We start from the raw sequence: 23,182 nt of genomic DNA, 5'->3' as shown, positions 1-23,182 counted from the left end.
CAAACAACATCTCTTAATTACGAAAACAGATTATTAGCTAAAGAAATGGGCCTACCAAGACCAGAGCTTAGCATAAATCGTTCAAAGATAAAAATAGAACCTACAATCGCAGTTTCATATACAAGAAATAAGAAGGTAGATGATAGATAGATATTTATTTCATTAATTAATTACAACGAGCCAAAGGCTCATACAGAGGAATTGTACAATGAATAATATATTCAATGGCAGATTAATTTAAGATTAATTTAATTGATTTAATTGATTCCTAGTGTTCCTAATTCGTTGAATGTGCCCCACCCATTTCTATCACCACGAGCGGCCACTGTAAGAAGTTATTATATTAATAAAAACCACCTTTCCAATACACAATAGTCCTTTATATTTAGGATAAAACCATTAATAGATATTACAAGTAGGACATGTTTCTCCCATTCTTAGTAAGCATCATCAGCTAAACTTAATCCATGGTGGGTCAGGGCCCTGATCCCGGTATATATAACAAAAAAAGTCTAATATTACATTGATAAAATACGAATTTTAACAGTTTAAAAATAATCGATAAGATTATATTATGTCTATTAAAACAAATATTGATCATTAAAATTGCTTAAAGTGTAAGTGGAATGAATGACATGAAAATGTTACTATAATATGTAGTGATTAATCATTCGTATAAATCAATGACCATAATCATCTTCGCTCAATGGCATTAGACTCTTGTAATGAACTATGATGTTGTTTCATAAAATAAACATGATGAGGAATGCTAAAATCACATATATTAGTTGTAAAACGAACTGCACTGATGGATAAAACGTTGTCTGGATCGGCGTAAATAACCTTATGGGACTTCCTCGCATTGTGTTTCAAACATTATTCAGTGACCATCAAACCTCTGTAAACAACCAAGGGACTAATCTCCCCTCAATTAACACACGGGGTACACCCGATTTATGTTTTTTCACCTACGAGATCAGTAGTTTTCCATTTGAAACCCAATATTAATACACTACTACACAAAATAATAATAATGTTTGAAACACAACGCGAGGAAGTCCCATAAGGTTATTTACGGCGATCCAGACGACGTTTTATCCATCAGTGCAGTTCGTTTTTCAACTAATATATGTGATTTTAGCATTCCTCATCATGTTTATTTTATGAAACATCATCATAGTTGATTACAAGAGCTCACCCTTATGTGAATAACTGTTTTTAATGACAAAAAGTCTAATGCCATTGAGCGAAGATTATTACGGTCATTGATTTATACGAACAATTAATCACTACATATTATAGTAACATTTTCATGTCATTCATTCCACTTACATTTTAAGCAGTTTTAATGATCAATATTTGTTTTAATAGGCATAATATAATCTTGCTGATTATTATTAAATTGTTAAAATTCATATTTTATCAATGTAATATTAGACGTTTTTTTTTGTTATATATACCGGGATCAGGGCCCTGATCCACCATGGATTAAGTTATCTCTAGCTGATGATGCTCACTAAGAATGAGCGAAACATGTCCTACTTGTAATATCTATTAATGGTTTTATCCTAAATATAAAGGACTATTGTGTATTGGAAAGGTGGTTTTTATTAATATAATAACTTCTTATACTGTTAAAGTGGACCGGTAGCTGTTTGTTGCCAAGTCCGTTATTCAACTTCCAGTTTAGCCATGCTAGGATAAAGTCCCCATTTGCTTAAAAATCACCTTATATAGTCAAGTAATCTGCCATGATGTTCTCATTTTATCCAATAAACTGATGATGTGGCTTTATGGCTCACTCATTGGCATATCCAGATTTCCTGCTTGATGGTGGCATGTCATACTGGTATAAGTTAAAGAGAAGTGGAGAAAGAACAGATCCTTGCACCTGTCCATTGTTCAGTTGTCACCTAATGTACTGTTACCCATCTGTTATTATCTTCCTGCAGGGTACTATTTTAAGTAGTTTATACATTATTATTTCCCTCCACATAGTGTCATATATAATGTTAGGTCTTTCAGTGCTGTTGATGTTTTCTGCTCCTTCTGTAAACCAATCTCAGTATAGGGTTGAGTTCTAGTACTTGGTCTTCTCAACTTCAGCTGCGTCCAAAACCTGTTTGTTCCTGAGGGATTGCATTCATTATTCTAGGAGCAATATCATTGTACAGTAGTCTGTTTAATTATTAAGAAACAGCATCTTAGGAGTACAATCAGGCAGTAATTCTCAGGTGTATCACTTGGCTATCACAGATCAGCAATGAAAGAGGGAGCAGTAGAAGAGGAGACAAAGACAAACATGAAAACACAGAAAGACCAGGACAATGTCTCCTCATCATAACTAATTCTTCTATATTACATGAAATAAATTCCATGTTTGAAGCCGTATTGATAATTAGTATTTTATATCATAAAAAGTATTTTGAGAAGTCCCACCTTTTTTTTCAATACTGAACAATATATTCATTTTTTTAAAGCAGTATAAATTATATATCAAATAGAGCAGTACATGTTTCATCCCTTAATCGGGGTTACCTTCAACTACATTCCAAGATCTAAACAAAATTCCAAAGAAAGTATGGAAAAGATATACATTGAGAGATTAAAACCAGATCACATAATATATACATATAAAACATTATTTCTCACTTATTGTCTTTTAATATAACATTTTAAATATTTAGCATTATTACACTTATTACACTGACTAAAGCATTTGCAAGCTTATGAGAAAATAGAAATGTCTGGATTGCTGAGGAGAGCAGCTCCTTTGGAAGGACGGGGAGAGGAAACGAGGGGAGCATGACTGAGGAGAAATAATAGGGGAAGTGTATGTAATGCTTCCCATAACTGCATTGTTTTTGTTTTGCTGGGAAAAATGTTTCTATAATTTTGTCAAAAAGAATATTAGGTTTTCAGTTATTTAATTAAGATTACAAATAGAATTGTCCTTCTGATCAGTGTGAATGTAGATATTTCCATATAAATTCAAGAGAATGCCCTTATTAATTACAAGTAAAATTATTAAATCTTGATCTATGGATGAAAAAGAATGATTAAATATTTTGAGATTATTTACGACGTTGTCTGACTGTTTTTTGTCATCAACTTGGGGAAGTGTATCTTATAAGAATTTTTTAATTGTAATGATGCTAAACATTCAAAATATTGTATTAAGACTACAACTGAGAAATAATGTTTTTTTATTTATTGTATAATTTATGTAATCTGGTTTTAATCTCTCAATGTATATCTTTTCCATGCTTTCTTTGGAATTTGTTTTGATCTTGGAACGTAGCTGATGATGTCCCAGATTAAGGGATGAAACATTTACTACTCTATTTGGTGTGTAATTGATATTGCTTTAAAAAAGCAAATATATTGTTCAGTATTGAAAAAAAAAAAGTGGTCTTCTCTCAAAATACTTTATATGATAATTCTACATCCTTTTATTCTCAGCTCCCTACGAGCTAATTTCTGCTTCCCATTTTCATCAGGAGAGTGGACATTCACACGGACAGGGGTTTTATAGTGGAGAAGGGAGTTGATGAACTCTTTGTCTAGCCACATAGAATAGCAGTTATCATTATATTTGTATCTTTATATCTGTGGAGGCAAGCTTCAGTAAGTTTAGAACTGCTCTGGGACAGTTTGGACAAATAGTCAACATGCCACAATCTGCAGTACAGTATAGTTGACAAATTTAAATTTATACACACTATTAAGAATTAGCCCAGAAGACACGAAAATATCATGTTAAATGAAATTCAAGATGATTGATTGATTGATTGATTGATTGATTGATTGATTGATTGATTGATTGATTGATTGATTGATTGATTGATTGATTGATTGATTGCTGTTATTGTTTGTTGTTTCACTTCCGTACAATGCCACACTCCAAACAAAAGTCTTCAAAAACATCTTTCTGATTCATACATCGGTGTTCAATGTGAGCAAATTTCTTTGAAAGGCCTTTCTAGCTTGTGCTAGTCTGCATTTTGTGTTCTCCTTACTTCTGCCATCATTAGTTACTGTATTACCCAAATAACAGTATTCATCTACTTCCTTTAAGCATGGCGAATATAAGACCAAGTGTGAGGACTCAGCCATTATAGCATGGTAGTTTGTGGTTCCTCCACTGCAAGCACTGCAAGCGATTATATCCAATACGTGCTCCAGTAGTTCCGGCAAGCCGGGTATAGAAAAGTGCAGGAGATGTAACTGTGCAAGATATTTTAGTGAATAAGTTGAATTTTTTTTGCTTTCAGTTCTTTAACTCAGTTCATTGTGCGTTGTGTACTTCAAGCATGTATCTTATGTGGCTTGATTAATTTAATAGTTCAGCATGCGGTATTTTTTTGTGCCTGGCTGTAACTCAGGCTATGGTGGAGTAGTTGATGATTACGATTTTTTTCACCACCGAAGGATAGAAATCAATTTGAAAAATGGACCAGAGCTACTCCATGGAAGGATACTGAGTCAACGCGTAATAACAGAATTAGTGAAATCAGATAATTTTATAGTGAATGGTGAAAAGTGGATATTTCTCATGTGAGATGGAAATTACCTCCAGGAGCAGTACTTCACGTTTTCCCGAATTTGCCGAAATACCTTTGAAGTGAGATTAAGTCCCATGAAACTCCCAACAGGAAAAAGAACCTAGGTACCACCAGGAAAAGAAGAAAGAAGATTGAAGACGGGAGTGCAGCAGCGAATGGATCAGTCTAATGTTCATGGGTGCTTGTTTTAATATTCTGAGACTTTTGTGTTATTTATCTGTATATTTACAATCCAGTAACATGTGCTTTCCGCAGCGTGTGATGAAGTCCGTAGCTCTTTTTTCATGTATGATTTTTTTCCATTGTACACTGCCGTGGTATTTTATAATTGTAATCCCTCGTTTTTTAAAAGACAGTGTATATACTTATCAGTTACGGAATAATACATTTCCTCTGGCACCATTCCTAAGACCAGCTGATCGGTTCTGTGGAGCTTGCCCACTCTAGCACTGTCTGACGGACGTGCTTGAACTCGAGGAGTCCTCATACTTGTTCTTATATTCATTATGCTTTAAGACTTAATTTCCTAATCTAATATTTCCTGCGTCACCTGACTTCATTCAACTGCATTCCATTACTTTTGTTTTGGATTTATTTATTTTCACCTTGCAATCCTTCTCCAAGGTCTGCCTCTGTAGTGTAGTAGTTAGTGTGATTAGCTGCCACCCCCGGAGGCCCGGGTTTGATTCTCGACTCTGCCACAAAATTTGAAACATGCTACAAGGACTGGAACGGGGTCAACTGAGTAGAGAGGGGTTTGATTCTCACCTCAGCCATCCTCAAAGTGGTTTTCCATGGTTTCCCATTTCTTCTCCAGGCAAATGTTGGGATAGTACCTAACTCAAGGCTACGGCCGCTTCCTTCCCTCCTCCCTGCCTATCGTTCCCAATCTTCCCGTCCCCCACAGGGCCCCTGTTCAGCAAAGCAGGTGAGACTGCCTGTGTGAGGTACTGGTCCTCCTCCCCAGTTGTATCCCTGACCAAATGTCTCACGCTCCAGGATACTGTCCTTGAGGGTAAATAGATTTTTTAAAACTTATGAAACACTGTTTGAACAGATAATATCCAAAATGTTCTCAAAATGGGAACAGCGCAGCTGAATTAAATTGAATGAACCTGCAGCCCTACACCACGACAGTGTCATGAAGATCTTTGTGAGATGTACAGGGATTTGTTGTTGCCTTTCAGAACAATGGTACAATGGGTGAAAGCCTTCAATGACTGACAAAAGTGTACTGCCGACAGTCCTCGGACGGGTTGCCCTGGTGTCAATGATGAGGATGTGCAGCTTGTTGGTGGGTTGCTGGGAACAGATACAATCTAGATGAGGTATTAGTTTGCTAAAGGTCCCGCAAAGTTACGTGAAAGGTAAATGATGCTAATCTTACCTCAGACTGCTTATAGAGGACAGATGTGTTCATTAGGAATTCCAGAGACCCACCAACCTATCCCTACCAATATATTTCGTTTTATTAAAAAAAAAGTCATCTCCATACAGGCCATGAAGGCCTTTGGAGGGGTAGGAGGTAAAGGCTTCAACTATTCGTAACCTCGGCACTTGATGGGGTAGAGAGGTTGGCTCTACGCCTGGCCGCGTTTGTCCCCAGGAATTAACCTGGTACTCATTTTTGGTGTAGGCTGAGTAAACCTCAGGGCTATGTGCACCTCCAGAAGTGGAAATCTCGTTTCTTGTATTGTACAACTTTCTGACAGGGATTCGAACCCACGTCCTTCCGGGCGAACCAAGCACGCCTTTACTGCCTCAGCCAGGCAGCCCCTTATATCCCCCTAATATAATGCAGCACATGTAGTTTTCCATTCTTTCTGTGGCTACTACTACTGTTATTGGCTGAAATATCATTCCTTACAATGTCATTCCCAGAAATGAACACATACAGATTTTTTAACTAACCACTGCACAATAAAAAGTCTTAAACAGCGTGGACCAGTGGCTGACAAAAAAAATAAACAGCCCCCGCTTTGTGGGGGCTTACTTCCTTCAAGAGACACTCTGCTAATCACCCCTTACATGTTAGACCAATGGTTTTTTTGTCATTAACCAGGATGTGTGCAGACCAATAACGAAAAGCTGTAAAGAAACGAATGGTGAATACTGTCCCACCCATAACCATAGTTTTGGGGTTGTGCAGTTGGCAACATTTCATTCGATATATGTACACCAATGTGGGCGCTGCAGGTGGAATAGCTAAGAAATAAACAAAAGGCATCATCTCGCAACTAGGTGCCTGTGCTGGAGATGGAGAATCTACATATTATCTTCGTGGGTTCTGCATTAAACTAATGCCCCAGACAATTTTTATTTGATACTGAAGATGGAAGGAACCACTCTGTGGCATCCGCTTCCGAACTGTTACCAAAGTTCTGCAGGTAATAGTCTGTTCCAGTTGCACCATCCAGATAACAGGCACTGCTTCAGGTATACTACGGCTTCCACATCACTGGCAGTAGGTTCACATAATGCTAAGGACTGTAGATGTTTTATACAGTTATGTTTTTTTTAAATATAAGTTGTAATTAATGTTTTGAACACTGGCATATTTATAAAATGTTAACTGCTCTATACTGAGCCTTTTAACCATATTTTGAGGCTTTATAATTTCAACATTTATAGAGATAAATGAATTATTCTCGTTGTATTGGAAAATGTAATTATCTGTCTCAGCATTCTTTGATTTTTGGCACTGGAGTATGAAAGGGGGCCAATATATTTATCATGTTTTTGAGCTTTTTTATTTATTTCAAATTATGTTTTGTTTTTTCATCTAACATTGTTGCATTAGTATTACTGTGCTTATATGAGAGAAAAAAATATGTGATTGGCAGTTTATTAGGGTTTTTGTTGTGCTTTTGCTGAGAGAATCAAGACATTGTGATGCCCTTATAGGAAAGAGCTAGAGAACAAATCATGCTGAACACATCCTTGCTATTCTTGAAAACCAGCGTTCGTATTCTATCCAGCAAGGATCAGTGCTCTCATTTAGCAGCAGTATGTGGAACTGTAATGCTGTCACATGAACGTATTTCCAGCATGTGATGATTTATTGGTTAAGAATAACAAGTGCTCGGGCACCCTGTTCAGTATATTAATAGTTACCACTAGTAAAGACATAGCCCTCATAGAATTATGATAGCTTATCAGGAAAGCAGATACTTTAAAAAATAAAGTAGTGTAAGTCTGAAAAATATTGCGTCCATGACCCTTAAGAGTGAATATGCTGTCTGTACTGTTAGTTGTATTAAAATGGAGCCCACCAAGTCCACTTAAAATTTAATTTCTTCCTAACTCTTACAGTATGTCGAGTGGTGGTTAGGGTGAAACTTGTTATTGTTAACCGTTAGTGGTGCAGGTTGTAAGTGAGAGGAACTATACGGCAAGCCAAGGCAAAGCACATCTGAGTCTAGCAGTGTTTCCTGACTTTGGGAATTGGCATACTAAATAATGTAGGGGCTGAGAAGAGAGATGAAACGTGACAGAGAAGTTGATCATAGGTAAGTTTATTGAACTGTTCACTATTTCTAATTCTGACTTCAATGTGGACAGAGCCTCAGAGTAATGCTAGTAGTCTATAATACTGAAAGTGAAAGGGAAGCCCCATTCAGATGACAGTCATGGAAATCTTTCTGAAACACAATTAATATTCATATTTGAATTTCTCATTCCTCGTATTTGAGGATACAAGATTACGTTTTAGAAAATAGCAAGCTGAAATCACTCTCAGCCATTGGTTATTTATTTTTAGCATTGATATGTGTAGTAATTTCCTTGCATGATACTTTCAACTGTAATATACAGTATTTGTTTAAAAGTATAGTTGTAGTTTAACATAAATTTAACGGATTGAAAATATAATTTTGTGTACGTTATTAAGTGGAAAAGGAAAATAACAGTTATGTAAAAATGTCCCAAAATAAAAATAATGTTCTTATTTATGTGTGTATGTGTCACTCCATATGTTATTTGTGCTGGACAAAGCGAAGACGGGACAGGTTTTTCTCCGGGTACTTCGGTTTTCCCTGTCATATTTCATTCCAGCAACACTCTCCAATATCATTTCATTTCATCTGTCATTCATTAATCATTGCCTGAGAGGAGTGCGACAGGCTTCAGCAGCTAGCACAATTCCTATCCTCGCCGCTAGATGGGGGCTTCATTCATTACATTCCTGACCCGGTCGAATGACTGGAAACAGGCTGTGGATTTTCTTTCATGTGTGTATGTCAAGAAGCTTGGTTATTCCCATATTAGTACAAATATCTTATCTCACTGGTTCTACTATCGTTTCATAGCATTCTCATATCCTTTTGCCTTTTGGTAAATGGTACCCAGTGTATCTAAAAGGAAATATTTTAAATATTACAGTCTATTGATAATATTAATATGGACTTAAAATGTTATCACAATAGGTATTTTTCTTCAGTACTTATTAAAAATGAAATATTTTGGTAATGTTTGATGGATAAATTCATATTTATGCATTTATTGTGAATGTTATTGTTTCTTTTACAGTGTTGGTATTGGTAGTTCACGACCTCTGAGCTTTTCTGCTCCAAGTGCCATAAATCTTGAGATGTCACAAGTTAAATTTGAAGATGAAACTCATAATTGGATTGAAGATTCCATGCAAAACAGATCTTCAATGAGTCACAGGTACTTGATTTTTTTAAATATATTTTTATTTACTCTTCTAGGATATTAACCAAATTGAAGAGATCCCTGGCCTAGTTTTCCTTATCCTTCATCTCCAGCCATCTTCTTCGCTGACCTCATGTATTGTATTGTATATTGTGTTTTCTTCTTGTACTTTCAAACTTTGTAAATTGCTTTCTTTGACTGTATAGATATGATAATTTGTATTTACTTTGTACTCATCTTTCACTGGTTGTGTAAATAGTTTATGGGTTGTCATTATTCATCATACGCCAAATAATAATAATGGGTCTTCTGTTAGCTAAAATGGTTTGATCTTGGTCAAGACTGGTGACTTTTAAATGCAGCAACTTTGTGTTGTTCATTCGTAGCTCCAGGAGACTCAAAAATGACACCCTTACATCCATTAACCACTCGGGCTGGTTCTACGTGAATCTATAAAACATAAGCCAGGAGCGGTTTGACGTATACCTGTACGGACTAGGCTAGCGATGTTTTTAGATGTACATCTGCATGCCACCTGTTGGTTGTCAACGTGAACTTTTAACATGGCTCACAGCACAGGGTATCATTTTATGCAGGGGAGTATCTTCTACTGTAATGCGGCATTGTGTTGGCATAAAAAAAATTATTTCATCAACGTCTATCATTGTAAACATTATGGCAGCGTCCTCGCATGGTCTGTATTTATCTAATGCCGCTCTTGAACGCATATTAGCTGAAAGTATTGAGGAGAATAATCTGATTGATAATGAAAGTGTTAGTGCTGATGATTTTGCACAGCAGGAAATTACGTATGATGTACATAATGATAGTAATATAAGTGAATGCTCACCCGAGTGGTCATGGACACCTGTTGATTCAAATTTTATTCCGACAAGAAGGTAATTACTAATTTTTTTACTTTGCATGCCACCTTCTTGTATGTAGATACAACATCTGCATTGTGTGTTCTGTGTATCCACTTATTTTGAACAAAATCAAGCAAGTTGTTTAGAAGTTATAGCAATGTTTGTGACAGCATGTAATATTATATTTTTCTCAAATTTATTACCGCTGTAGGGTAAAACTTCGCCAGCTTTTAATACCAGCTTGAAGGGTTAAGACTTTTGGCATTTAGAATTAATAACATATTAAATTAGAGAGAGAGAGAGAGAGAGAGAGAGAGAGAGAAACACACACAGAATTGATGTATGTTGAGTCATTGACCCGAAGGCTGGTTGGATCCTCAACAGATCCACCATAGCTGTCATACAAAGCCTAGACGTCACTGAAGAGGTGTACTAAAAAGCTGAGGAATGAGATAGTTTTCTCACTAAGCCAGGTGTTACTACATATCAATCTACCTAGCCCACCGAAATCCTCACACTAACTTATTTTGTCACATGATACATCACAGGTACTGGCTACATAAGGAATGGTATCATTCATATCTCAGTCACTTTCATGTTATCAAAACAAGGACAGGTCAATTAAAGTAAATATTGTGTTCTAGCCCATACCGGAAGAGTACTGGAAACATATCTCTCTAGAAATGTATCTGAAGTTGATGTGAGACAGAAAATGTTTCTCTTATGAACAATGATAATAATAAAGGCAGACTTAAAATGTTAGACGCAATTAAAGATATTAAAACACTTGCACATTTTCACAAGAAAACAACAAACAGAAATGGTCAGGTTAAGCAACATGACGGCTAAGGAAGGATTATTGGAAAGCAGCTAGGAACCATATCTAGGCGGTGAAAGGTATTGGCAATGCTGAAGAAGCGAAATCAATGGTGATTCAATTTCAATAGGCAGTTTACTTAATTATTTAGATGGAAATAACACGCAAATGTGATCAAACAAAACTTACACCTTAAAAAGGGAATTTATTCTAATAATAATTACAAAATTACCCCGAAGGTTCAAATTCAGTTATGCTACATTATATAAATTTAGGAAGGAACACCTCACAGAATGTTTAAGTTTCATGGCGCTATATTTAAGACACAATACTGTCAGGAAGAATAAAATTTAAGTAATATTTTACAGTCGGAAGGATATACATGGAGGAAAGGAAAACACAACATTTAAAATTGTTATCCTAGTGCATGCAGAGCACCTTTAGGAGGCAGCCCCCACAAAAACACTTCTGAGAAAGGGTGCCCGTCCTAAATATGAATACTCTAAGATGACGCAGAACTATGAGACAGCCCGAAACGGGAAAATTACAATTACATCAAGAGGTGTTGAACATACATTTTACGAAAACAAAAGAAATGGGAATTGTCTCTTAACAAATATGATGTGACTTGCCGGAAAGACTAAGTCCATCTTAAGAAAAATTTGGCGACTGAAGGAAAAACGGGTAAGCTCCGGCAAAAGGAAATTAAACGGAACACTACATTTGAAGATAACTACCAGAAAGATGAAAAAGTGAAGTGCTTACCAGTTGGAGGGGCCAAGAAGACCCGTCACCTGGAGAAGGCAACCTCTCCCTTCAGCGGTCAAAATTACAAGATGGCTTGGAAGAGCTTGGCTCTAACAAAGACCACCTCTCCGGAAATTGAGAAATCATAAAACAACCAATGACCGAGCGAGTTGGCCATGCGCGTAGAGGCGTGCGGCTGTGAGCTTGGTTCCGGGAGATTGTAGGTTCGAATCCCACTGTCGGCAGCCCTGAAGATGGTTTTCCTTTTTTTCCCATTTTCACACCAGGCAAATGCTGGGGCTGTACCTTAATTAAGGCCACGGCTGCTTCCTTCCAACTCCTAGGCCCTTCCTATCCCATCGTCGCCGTAAGACCTATCTGTGTCGATGCGACGTAAAGCCCGTAGCAAAAAAAAAAAAAAAAAAAAAACAACCAATGAGTGTCCATTATTTTCATTCATCCGCCAATCACAAATACTTTTATTATAGCCAATCAGGGCCCAGCAAATAATGCTGATAAAGCGCCTCGTGTTACATCGCGAACCTTCCAAAATTGACGCAAAATGATGCAACCGGAAACTCCTGGAAGCATCCTTCCCGATCTGGCGCGTGTGCTACAGTATGTCTCAGAAATATTACATCTTACCTTTAAACATTTTCTAGACAAATTTTTCACAAAAATTAAATAATTTTGAAGTGGTTTCTTAACCAAACAATTCCAAATATTCCCACACACAGGAGAAACAAAAACAAATAAATAAATGAATATATGAATATACAGAATTAACACGTGAACAAATAATATTCCCTACAGCGTTCCAATTCCAAATAATCACTACAAGTTCTGTATTTATTATGTATCTTAAATCCATCAATAGTAAATAAATAAATGACCTAAATATATAGCCTAAGTAATTAGATATGTCAGACTGAAGGTTAAAACATTTGAAATTTGAGCCTGTCATTTTGATTGATTTCTCCTATTTTTCTTTACACTAACTACACAGAACCATCTTTCTAGTCCTTAAGCTCATTTCCCTATCCTAATAATAAATAATCATATTGAAAGTAATTCATCTTCATTAAGTTTCTGACCATTTGGACTGTTATAGTATCATTCAACCTACAAGCGCATATTGGAACATTGGTGTAAATCCTGATTAGTAATACTTTCCATTTCTGTAAGTCTGTGAACAATATATCACCTGATACATGTTTGGTGTGTATCCTTTCAGTTGCATTTGTTGTTGGGTTAGATCATTGTTGACCGGGCGAGTTGGCCGTGCGGTCAGGGGCACGTGGCTGTGAGCTTGCATCCGGGAGATGGTGGGTTCGAATCCCTCTATCGGCGGCCCTGAAGACGGTTTTTCGTGGTTTCCCATTTTCACACCAGACATCTTTCTAGGAGGGACGTGCCATTTCTAGTGAACACATTCACCGAGATACTAAAAACGATCAATTCCCCCAGTCGTTAATGGATGGTCGTCAAAGGGGTTTTTCTGGGACACAAATTCTCGAAGTACTTGGTATTGTCATAGAATATCTGCAGTTCTGTCTTCACTGCTGTTTTGTGTAGGATTTGGACAGCAATGGTAGTTTCCTCTGAGTTTTTGGCTAGGATTGCGATGTCGTCTGCAAAGGCCAGACCCCATTTTTCAATTTTTCAAGCACTAGTGGTGACCAGGTTGATTCCTAGATTTCTGATTTTATTTTCCCAGGTCTTTATGTCTTTTTCAAGCACCAGGTTAATGAAAATGGGCAAGAGGCCATTTCCTTGTCGTACCCCAGGTTTCATCTTGAAACTCCCTGACAGTTCTCTCTTCTGAACTTTACCTTGGATATGATATTCATGTGGGTCTGTTAAGTATGGGTGGGCATGTTACTGTTCACACCTCGTTTTCATAGCACTGAGTGTAACATTAAACCACTAGCAAGAATACATTCATACATCTTCATTACAGACCGTTATGGCTTTGAGCGTTCAGTCTGCAAGCCTCTGTGAATTTACTAAACACCTCTACAATCCTCTGTTTGTAATTTGCTCTATGGCCTCATTTAGTTCCATACCTCTTATCTTTAAATCATCATTGTCTTGGTCTCCCTTCATTTCTCTTACCGTCCATGACCGAGTCCATTATTCTCCTATGTAACCCATCCTCGCCCATTCGCTTCGCATGACTCACATTGGAAGATCATATTTTTCAGAATGATAAATCTATTATTATACTGACATCACAGTTCATTGTAGTAATAAATGAATTAACATGTATACATAAAATGAAACTGATTTGATTTTCAGCGTATCCTTCATTCCTCCAAATAGCTGTTAACAGTTTTTTTTCTCATAGATTATGTCTGTAGTTCTGAAGCTGTACTTGGGCCGTGAGTGTTACAGAAACATGAAATATTAAAATCCAAATTATTTCTAGATATGTGCAACAACAGTGTTCAATATCTCACTGTAAAGAGAGAGATCTTCCAACAAGAAACTGATCTCAGGACGACGTCATCAGGTGATGATATAGCACTGCGATCTCCATGTACTTAAATCCTCATGCCACGTGGCTTATAATTAGTGTAACTCTGGATTCCAACATTGCAATACGTCATGTGAGGAGTCGTTTGGTTCATCTCAGTGGGTTCTTCGAGTTTACGGTGGAAAATATCAAATTATGAACATCTGAAAAATTGTGGTGTGAAGAAGTGCAAGAACATAAGGACAATAAATGGCTTCAAAATTATAGAAAACATATTTGAGAAGATACAACGGCCTGTCAGAATTACAAAACATCCAAAATCAACAAAGCTGAGCGTCAAAAAGCTTATCGGGAGTGTCTCAAAATTAGGCAGCTGAGCATTGTGAGCCAAGCTCCGTGCTACTGGAACCTGAAGTTGAGTGTATGTACTGCCAAAGTGGCTGAAAATGATTTGGAATCATTGCCTTGAAGCTGCATAAATTTGTTTAGAATTATGGGATAAAATGTCAACAAAAAAGGTCAAACTCATACTGATAAGGTACTTTGTTTCGCCAATATCTATCACATTTTACGTATTCTACATCAAAACTCGTTACCATGACTTTGACACAGCCCCGTTCGATTTTTTTAGCATTTTCATAAGACAATTTACTTGATTCTGAAGAAAAATATACAGAAGTGAACATTTTGGACCTAGTCAAGTAAACAGAACTTTTTTTAAACTAGGGTCCGTCATCATTGTTCCCTATTACTCACTATTTTTCAGACATTACTGTCCCTATCCAGCATCTTTATACGTCATGTTTTCTGCACAGTATAACCTTTGCATGGATGTTCATTATCGCTTACTAATATGTTTTTATCATCTGCACATTTGTTTTTCTCCCTTTTCCTATTGCACATAAACTTATTTGTAGCTTTAAATAAAACACATGAACACAATACTCTGCAAGCAGAGTTGCCAACTACTACAGATTTTCCGGAGTTTCTACAATTTTCTCACTTACAATACAGCAATACAGAAGCAGTGTTGATAATTATGGATTTCACAAAATCAAAATGCTCTTTATAAATTCTTCACTTGTCCTGCAAACAAACAAAAAAAGGCTCATAAACAGGAGACTCACCGTTAGAAAACAGTTCATGAAGAAAATGACTAGATAGCGAAATTTGTCTACAAACATTTAACACAGAGCATAAAATTCAATATCATTCTTTGATGAATGCAGATTCCCAGCATATGTGCTCAGTTTCTGTTGTATTACTTCTGATTTAGTAAGGAGTTTCCTGTGCTGATTAAAGATTAAACTTTCGTTGCCTGTTTTTGTTACAGATTTATGTCATAGTGTGCAAACATTTATTCCAGTGATGTAACATTAAATAAAGTAGCAAGATGTGTACAAGTAAAATCAGTGAAGAGCCGAGTGACTATGGACAAAAACGATCTGCAACGAATCTGTATTTAAATCAAGAACTCGTGTTAGGTTTAATGGTCCACCCAATCAATACACTTCATAAAAGTAATACACGGAAAGGATTTCATTGAAATTTTACTGTGGCTCATGTTTTGTGAATCACGTGTGATTTTTTAGTTAAACACGGAGGGTGTAATAATTGTCCACGCCATATGAAATTTAAAAAAATCCTCATGAAGTATATGGTTGTATTGAACGGCAATGCAAGACTCTAAAAAAATTGACAATAATAGTGTTAAACAGTCTGAATATTTTTTCTCACGTTTCTTGATTCTTTTATCTGCAGCAGACACTGCCAGTATGGACAGCCAACTTTGTACGTTGGCATCTCTGTGCGAGTAATGAATACTACTTCTATAGGAATAACTAAAATAGTAAATCATGTTTCAGTTCTCTAACATTACTCCCTGAGTAAATAACTCTTTCTCGCATTAGTTTACTTCTGTATTATAGGCTTCTTTAGTAGATGTAACTTCTGAAGTATAATTAATGCCACTGCTGCTTCCTTTCCACTCATAGCCCATAGACCTATCTGTGTCAGTGAGACGTAAAGCAACTTGTAAAAAAGCTTCCGGAGTAATATACTCCAAGATGGTGACCACCATTAGACTACACATTTCCAATAATGAGTCTGTATTTCATTCCTAGCAGAACATTACCAGTACTTTTCACATCTGAGAACCGCCAAAAGTACTAGGCATGAACTCTCACACGAAAGGAGGAAACCAAGGAATGAAGAAATGTGTCCTCTTTAAAGAAATAGTCACTGGTTATTTATCGGAGGGGGAAAACACTGGTGTATTTCTTTCGAGGTTCAAAATACAGTGAATTACGGGACAATTGCCTTCCCTTATAGGAGCTACGCAGGACATTTAGCATGAATGTTGTACTGCCCCATAAAATACAGGATGCTTCGTTATTTTGTCTGTTATGCATGTGTACTATTGGATGGCATGGCAAGTTCTTGTTTAAATTTGTGATATGTTGTGACTATCTTTCCCATTATTTATGGGTTAATAAATCCACTCTCATGATTAATTACTTTTTGTTATTTGTTATTTTCATTTGGTTACAGTCTCCCTATGCTTCAATGATTTAGGCCTTAGCAGTAGGCAGTCGCAATATTCACTGAAACTTTGTTTCCTTTTACTTACGTACAGGAAATTTTGCCTCTTTGCTTTCCTTCCTCTCCTCAGTTTCTTTTTCTATTGTCAGCAGTCCTAAAGATGGTTTTCCTTTGTTTCGCAATTTCACACCAGACAAATACTGGGGCTCTTCCTTAATTAAGGCCACAGTCACTTCCTTCCTAATCCTAGCCCTGTCATATCCCATCATTGCCATGACCTGCCTATTTTGGTGCAGCATAAAACAAATAGCTCTTCAACTGCTCCTTGTCTCATCAGGGTATACAGTATTCTCTTACAGATTTTAACAATCAGGTTAGTGACTTGATTTAGAGTGTTAAGGTTAGTAATGTATGTATCCTTTTTTACAGGGATGAAGATCATGTAACAAGCCAGGATAGTGTGTTGGTTCATAGTATTGACCTGAGCCCACAGCAGGAACCATGGCACTCTCTCAGTTGTCTAACAGACAGCACAGAGCAGAGTGCTCCAGTAAATTTTGACCTCAGAAATAGGGTGAGTGTAGTGTGTTTTGTCATTGTGTAACAAAATATGTATGCAATTAGTTTTGAGCTTCTCTTAACAAAGTCTGTTTATGATATGATGTTGCCATTCCTCTTGTCTCCCTGCATCCAAATATTCAGACGCAATAGGTGACCTAGTTATGTTTAAATATGCAACTTGTTTAAAACTAAAACGTATGTTTCAGGCAAAGTTACCAAGAGGTATAGAAAAGATCCGTCCTCATCTGGAGCAGATTGACAATGTTCCTCTCTTGGTATCACTCTTCACAGACTGCACACCAAGTGTTACATGCGAGATGCTGCACATCATGCAGGAGTACGGAGAAGTGGTGTGTGTGATTGGTTCCTCGGCGAATGCTGACAATATGTCCATCCTGATGCAGGCAGATGCTAGGTACTAGCTTTTCTGTTATATTAAAGGCATCAGACCTCTGAAGTAAAGTATAAAATTTGATAATGAAAGAAGAAAGCAAATAAACAGACCATGAAACACAAGTACCTAGAGTTCAAAGAGAAAAATGTTACAGACCCAGATCAGTTTTCTGATCTTGTCACTTCCCAAGGTGTGAAGACAAAGAAACCAAATTTGAGAGGTACTCTCCCAAACATTGATGGTATTTACAAGTGCAAATTTCCCTCCTCCTCCTCCTCCTCCTCTTCCTCCTCCTCACAAAAAGTTGGCAACCATCATGGGGTAGTTTTCTATTTTGTGTTAACCATATCAGAGTTGCAATATTGTGGATATTGAACCATTGTCATAGGTTTTTTTATCCAGCATATCCTTCTCCACTAGAACTGTGTAATACCGAGCTCAATAGCTGCAGTTGCTAAAGTGCAGCCAGTGTCCAGTATTCGGGAGATGGTGGGTTCGAACCCCACTGTCGGCGCCCTGAAGATGGTTTTCCGTGGCTTCCCATTTTCACACATTAATCAAGCTACAACCACTTCCTTCCCTCTCCTAGTCCTTTCCTGTCTCATTGTCACCATAAGACCTACCTGTGTCGGTGTGACGTAAATCAACTTGTAGAAAAAATCTGCTGTGTAAAATGGTGTCTAGCCTCACACAAACTCATTTAAAAGAAATGGGACCTGCTCATTCTAGACTCATTCAGAGCTTCCTGCTCGAACACACTGTTTAGTGGGTGTTTGGAAGAACCAAACTTGAAAAGATGCTCAACTTCATTGAACAAATGAGTCTACTGAACTGTCCAAGCTGTCTGATCACAGTGAGCGGAAACAAGTCTGGACAGTTATACTGATATAACGAGCCTGTTATTGAGGTTTGAGTTTAGGTTGACTCATACTGCTGGCTTCAAATATCACCTATTTCAACTGAACAGCAATGAGTCTGGTTCGAGCCTCTCCAGACTCTTTCATTAATGAGTCTCTCTCTGTTCGTTCTAGCAGCAGGTTTGCTCTGTGACCAAACGGATTGAGTAGAGGTATAACCTGATGGAATGAGCTCAGACTTGTTCATTGCTCAGCTCTATTTTCCACCTACACCCACGTTTCCCTTCTATCTTGCCTTCTATAATCAGTTGTATCAGGCTGTATTTGTCATTTCTGAAAATGTGACCGAAATGGCCTTCTCTCCTGCATTTTGTAAGGGGTACACTTCACTTGATTTCCTGGCATAACAGAGTGGTCTACCCAGGAAATCTTGAGCATTGTGCAATAAATCCATTTTTCAATGTCCTACCATCGGGTTCGAACATAGCCTTTAGTGTCCATCCTTCATCAGTAAAGTAGCACCAGTAACACATACTACATTACACACACGACACACTAACAGTTTCAAACCTTTTTCAGTTTTGAGGTTTGAACCCACACTCCAATTGAGAACCAGAACTTCAGTCTGGTGCCTTAGACTGGTCAGTCAACCTGATGTTGTAGAATACAAAAACATTATTTTATTCCAAGTCTGAAGGAACCATTACTACTTCCAGTGAATTGTAAAACATGAATTACTATATCACTTTAAACCTGAATATATCACGTGAATGTTGAAAGATTATAGATACAGTAGAAGTCCGCTATAGCGAGTACGGCATATAACGAGAACTCCATTATAGTAACAATTTCTTTCAGTCCCTTCAGAATTCCTATTTTAAGCTGTGTATCATCCTTCGGTTACAGCGAGAGCCCTATCAATGACGCATCCATTATTACGAGCGATTCAGCGCGCGCGATTTTTCTGTTACGGATATTTATGCACCCCAGCGATTATATTGCATGCGATCGATTACCTTAGGTATCGTTTCCTCGCTATGTCCACTAGCGAGTTCTGTCGTTGACATTCAAAGGCGATGTCGGAGTCGATTAGCAACAACCGGCAACTGCTGTTTCGTAAAGAAAATTTGAAATGAAAGAGAACATATTTTCTTAATAAATGCATAAATAACGTGTCTGATAACGCTTGTTAACTCACTAAAAGTAAAGGCTGACTAAAGGACTGCTTAATTTTAAGGCTAAATACTGCAATTAAGTAAGAATGGGATACACCTCGAGATATGGCAGAGTGCATAATTGATTTTAGAGGTTAGTTTATATTTTCTCGCATCTGGTTAAAGTACGGAAAAGCTATTATGAAAATTCATAGCAAGAAGGTTATCATTTCTGTACTGGCGCTTGAAGTGTGTTTTCATCATACGTATAGTACGGTTAAGTTAGGATAGGTGACTCTGTTTGAATAAGAAAACTGAAATGTTTGCCACAAATTGCAATTGATCGTCTTCGGTTCGGTATAGTTTTCTCACTATGTACATTTGCGAGCTCTCTCGTCGACATTCGAAGGCGATGTTGGAGTCAGTTAGTAATACCCATCGACTAATGTACTCTAAAAAAAAATTCTAAATGAAAGAGGATAACACGTTTTTGTAATAAATGCGTAAATAACGTGGCCGATGGCAGTTGTTAACTGGTTAAAAATAAAGACTGAAGTAAACGATCTCTTAATTTTAATGTTATATACGGAAATTAAGTAAGAATGTGGTACACCTCAAGATATGGCAGAGTACGTCACTGATTTCAGAAAATAGTTCATATCTTCTCTCGTCTAATTCAATTTTGGAAAATTTTTAGCGAGGAGGTTATCATTTCTCTACATGCGTTTCAAATATGTTTTCATGATACATATATGGTTAGGTTAGATGATGCTGTTTGAAGAAGAAAACTGAAGTGTTTGCCACAGAAACCTCTGGAGTGATACTGTATTTCTCCGAATCCAAGAAGATATTTTTTCCTCAGAATATCATGCGAAAACTCAAGGGTTGTCTTGCATTCGCAGCCTAACAGTAAGTTAATGGATACCACAAGCAACTAACGCGGTAACCACGCTGGTTCTTTTCACCACTGCACGCACACATAATACTCGTTGATAATAAACAAGCGCCTCTTATACATCACTAGCCGTGACAACCGGTTGTACTGTGCCTGTGTGTAACGTCACTGGATCTCGGGAAATAGTGAAGAGAGAATGACGTTCTATTAGCCTCTACAAAAACATTTGTCAAATCTTCAAAATGGGATTAAAACATGCGAGCCTTCGAATTCTTCGTAAAGCCGGCTATTCAGTGGCAGAGTTATAACGCATCTATTGTACTTGTCACTTAGTAAAATTAAGTTTTATAGACAGCAGGAATATTTTCGTGATGGATAGTTATATTGTAAAGAAGAAAATATGGCATAGGCCTAACTAAAGCCAATATTTGGTGTTAGCCTGAAGACAAAGAGCTAAAAAATGCGTACTGTACAAAAAATGCATTCAGTGGTCCGCAACAAGGACACTATAAAGAAGTCGAAGATGAAATTGTGAGGTATGTGCACGAAAAACACAAGGGCAGAATGGCCATACTGTGGCGCAATAAACTCAGTCATTGACTTTCAGTGTCCGTGATTAGGCCTATACATCGCTAGCCGCTGAATTTGGCCAAACCCGGCAAGTGAGACGTGCGTGTAGCGGTAGCCTGTTATATCTGATGCTGATTAGAAGTAACAGTTTTATAGACAGCAAGAATAATTTCCTGATGGATCATCGTATTGTACAGACGCATGGAATAGGTATTGCCGGCAAATTTTCAACAGGTTCTCATCGGTATTATGATGCCAATTTTAAGTTAACGGTCATTAAACCCACGAAAATAAAGAATAATTGTGCAGCCACAAAAAAAATACAGCATGACGAAAGCCAATGTTCGGCATCCAAAAATAGTCTAAAAATGCATTGGCTTACTGTACAACAAAGGCATTCATATGATTTTACAAAGTAATTTTTGAGCCTGATTTAAATTTTTTGAAGGAAAACGTAGGGTCCGTCTTAGATTCGGAGAAATACGGTACCATATTTTTTCAGAATGAAATTAAACATACGCTTTCATGTAGTATCGGATTTCGAAAAATTACAAACAAGTAAGCCATAGTGTGGATATCATCTGCGGAAACGCAAATTTTGAACAAACTGATTGCCGTTTCATACCGATTTTAATGTGTATGGGGTTTTTCCCGACTTCTATAAAAAGTCGGATATAACTACAATCCGCTATAGCAAGTAAATTTTTCGCTGTTATGAATTCTCGCTATAACAGACTTCTACTGTATTTTTATTTTCATCAAGGCTTTTGGCCACCAATGTGATGGAAAGCCATCTATGTCAGAGCTTCAGATATGTGTGCTGTGATATTTTCCAGTGTGGTGAAACAGTCAAATACATCTACATAGATATAAATATGCATTTATAGTCTTCTGCTGTTTGGGAGGGCTTACGTAAATATACTAATGTTGGTTTGATGGGGGCAGCGGACTGGATAGGACTTGTGTCAACAATATGCCTCCAATCTGTTTTTGTCTTTATGAACTTCTTCTCTCATTATATCTTCCAGTGACTCTTTTTTTGCTAGATCATCTTTAATTATGTCCAGTAAGCTCCTTCTGGGATGTTCAACTGGTCCTTTCCAGGCACCATCTTTCTAAGTACTGCCTGGGAATCTGTATCTCCTGCATTCTTTATACATTGCCAAACAATTTTATACATGCAGCTCTCAGTCTTTTTGGATGATATTCTGAGTCATTGTTGTAAATTCCCAAGTCGTGAAATGAGACTATGATCTGGGCCTCTTCTCCAAAATATTTTCCCTTGGATCATGAGCTGGAGTATGCGGTAGCAGTCCGTTCTGTATGATACAATCAAAACATTCTGGTTTATCGTGTTCACTTAATTTCAAAACAATTGTAATTTATTGATGTCTCTGTATTTAATACATAAGTCTCCAAGAGTATTTTATAATTTGCAGAAGTTATGATTTGAACAATTGTCTGTTTTGCTCGTAAAGAATTTGCCTTGTCTATTTGTTGAAGAAGTTTGAATCTTCGGAGTTTCTGTTTTGTAGTTTAGCACTCTCGCTACTGGAGAAGACACTTTCAAGATAGCTTAACCCTTTGGGGTCCAATGTTGGACTTAGTCCATCATCATTAATTTTCAGTTCCAGTCCTATGTTGGACCTAGTCCGACACAACTTTAAGGTTACATATTTCGTATGCTACAGCAGAAATGACGCCGAGCTTTACGGAGTATACAGCCTTGGCATTTCTTTGTTACCTACTGCCATCAGCTGTTAATTTCTTTAAGCTGAATTGTGTTTTCTTTGGAGATAGTTCCTGATTGTCAGTGTTGTGTGGCCAGGCAGGCATCAATTTTTGGTAATGAGACAAAGTCTCTCATAGTGCATTGGCACTGCCTGCGGCTCCAAGTAGCCTACGCAGTGGCCACCACGGTATGCACTAGCCATGCGGCATCTTGTTGGGTGTGCTATTTACCAACTGATGAGCCCAACTTAGCACACTGGGGCGAAACACTAGCAACCAGGAATGAGTTAGCTGGAAAATTTATAATGTCCAATAACGAACCATTTATATTGGTATTACATTATAGCACTCTGAA

At 37.3% G+C, this 23,182-nt stretch overlaps 1 protein-coding gene across 1 annotated transcript in view; it reads left to right on the top strand.

Moving 5' to 3' along the window:
* The window catches only part of l(2)k05819 (transmembrane protein 94-like protein l(2)k05819), a 304,060-nt gene that overhangs the window by 226,506 nt on the left and 54,372 nt on the right, over positions 1-23,182 (top strand). Inside the window, exons 19-21 of the mRNA XM_067150433.2 lie at positions 9,093-9,233; positions 17,095-17,239; positions 17,433-17,641. Of these exons, the coding sequence (XP_067006534.2) occupies positions 9,093-9,233; positions 17,095-17,239; positions 17,433-17,641 (495 nt within the window). The remainder of the gene's footprint in view (positions 1-9,092; positions 9,234-17,094; positions 17,240-17,432; positions 17,642-23,182) is intronic.

This window comes from Anabrus simplex, chromosome 6, assembly GCF_040414725.1.
Source record: "Anabrus simplex isolate iqAnaSimp1 chromosome 6, ASM4041472v1, whole genome shotgun sequence".
NCBI classification, from domain to species: Eukaryota; Metazoa; Arthropoda; class Insecta; order Orthoptera; family Tettigoniidae; genus Anabrus; species Anabrus simplex.
This window is presented reverse-complemented; position numbering and strand designations above follow the sequence as displayed.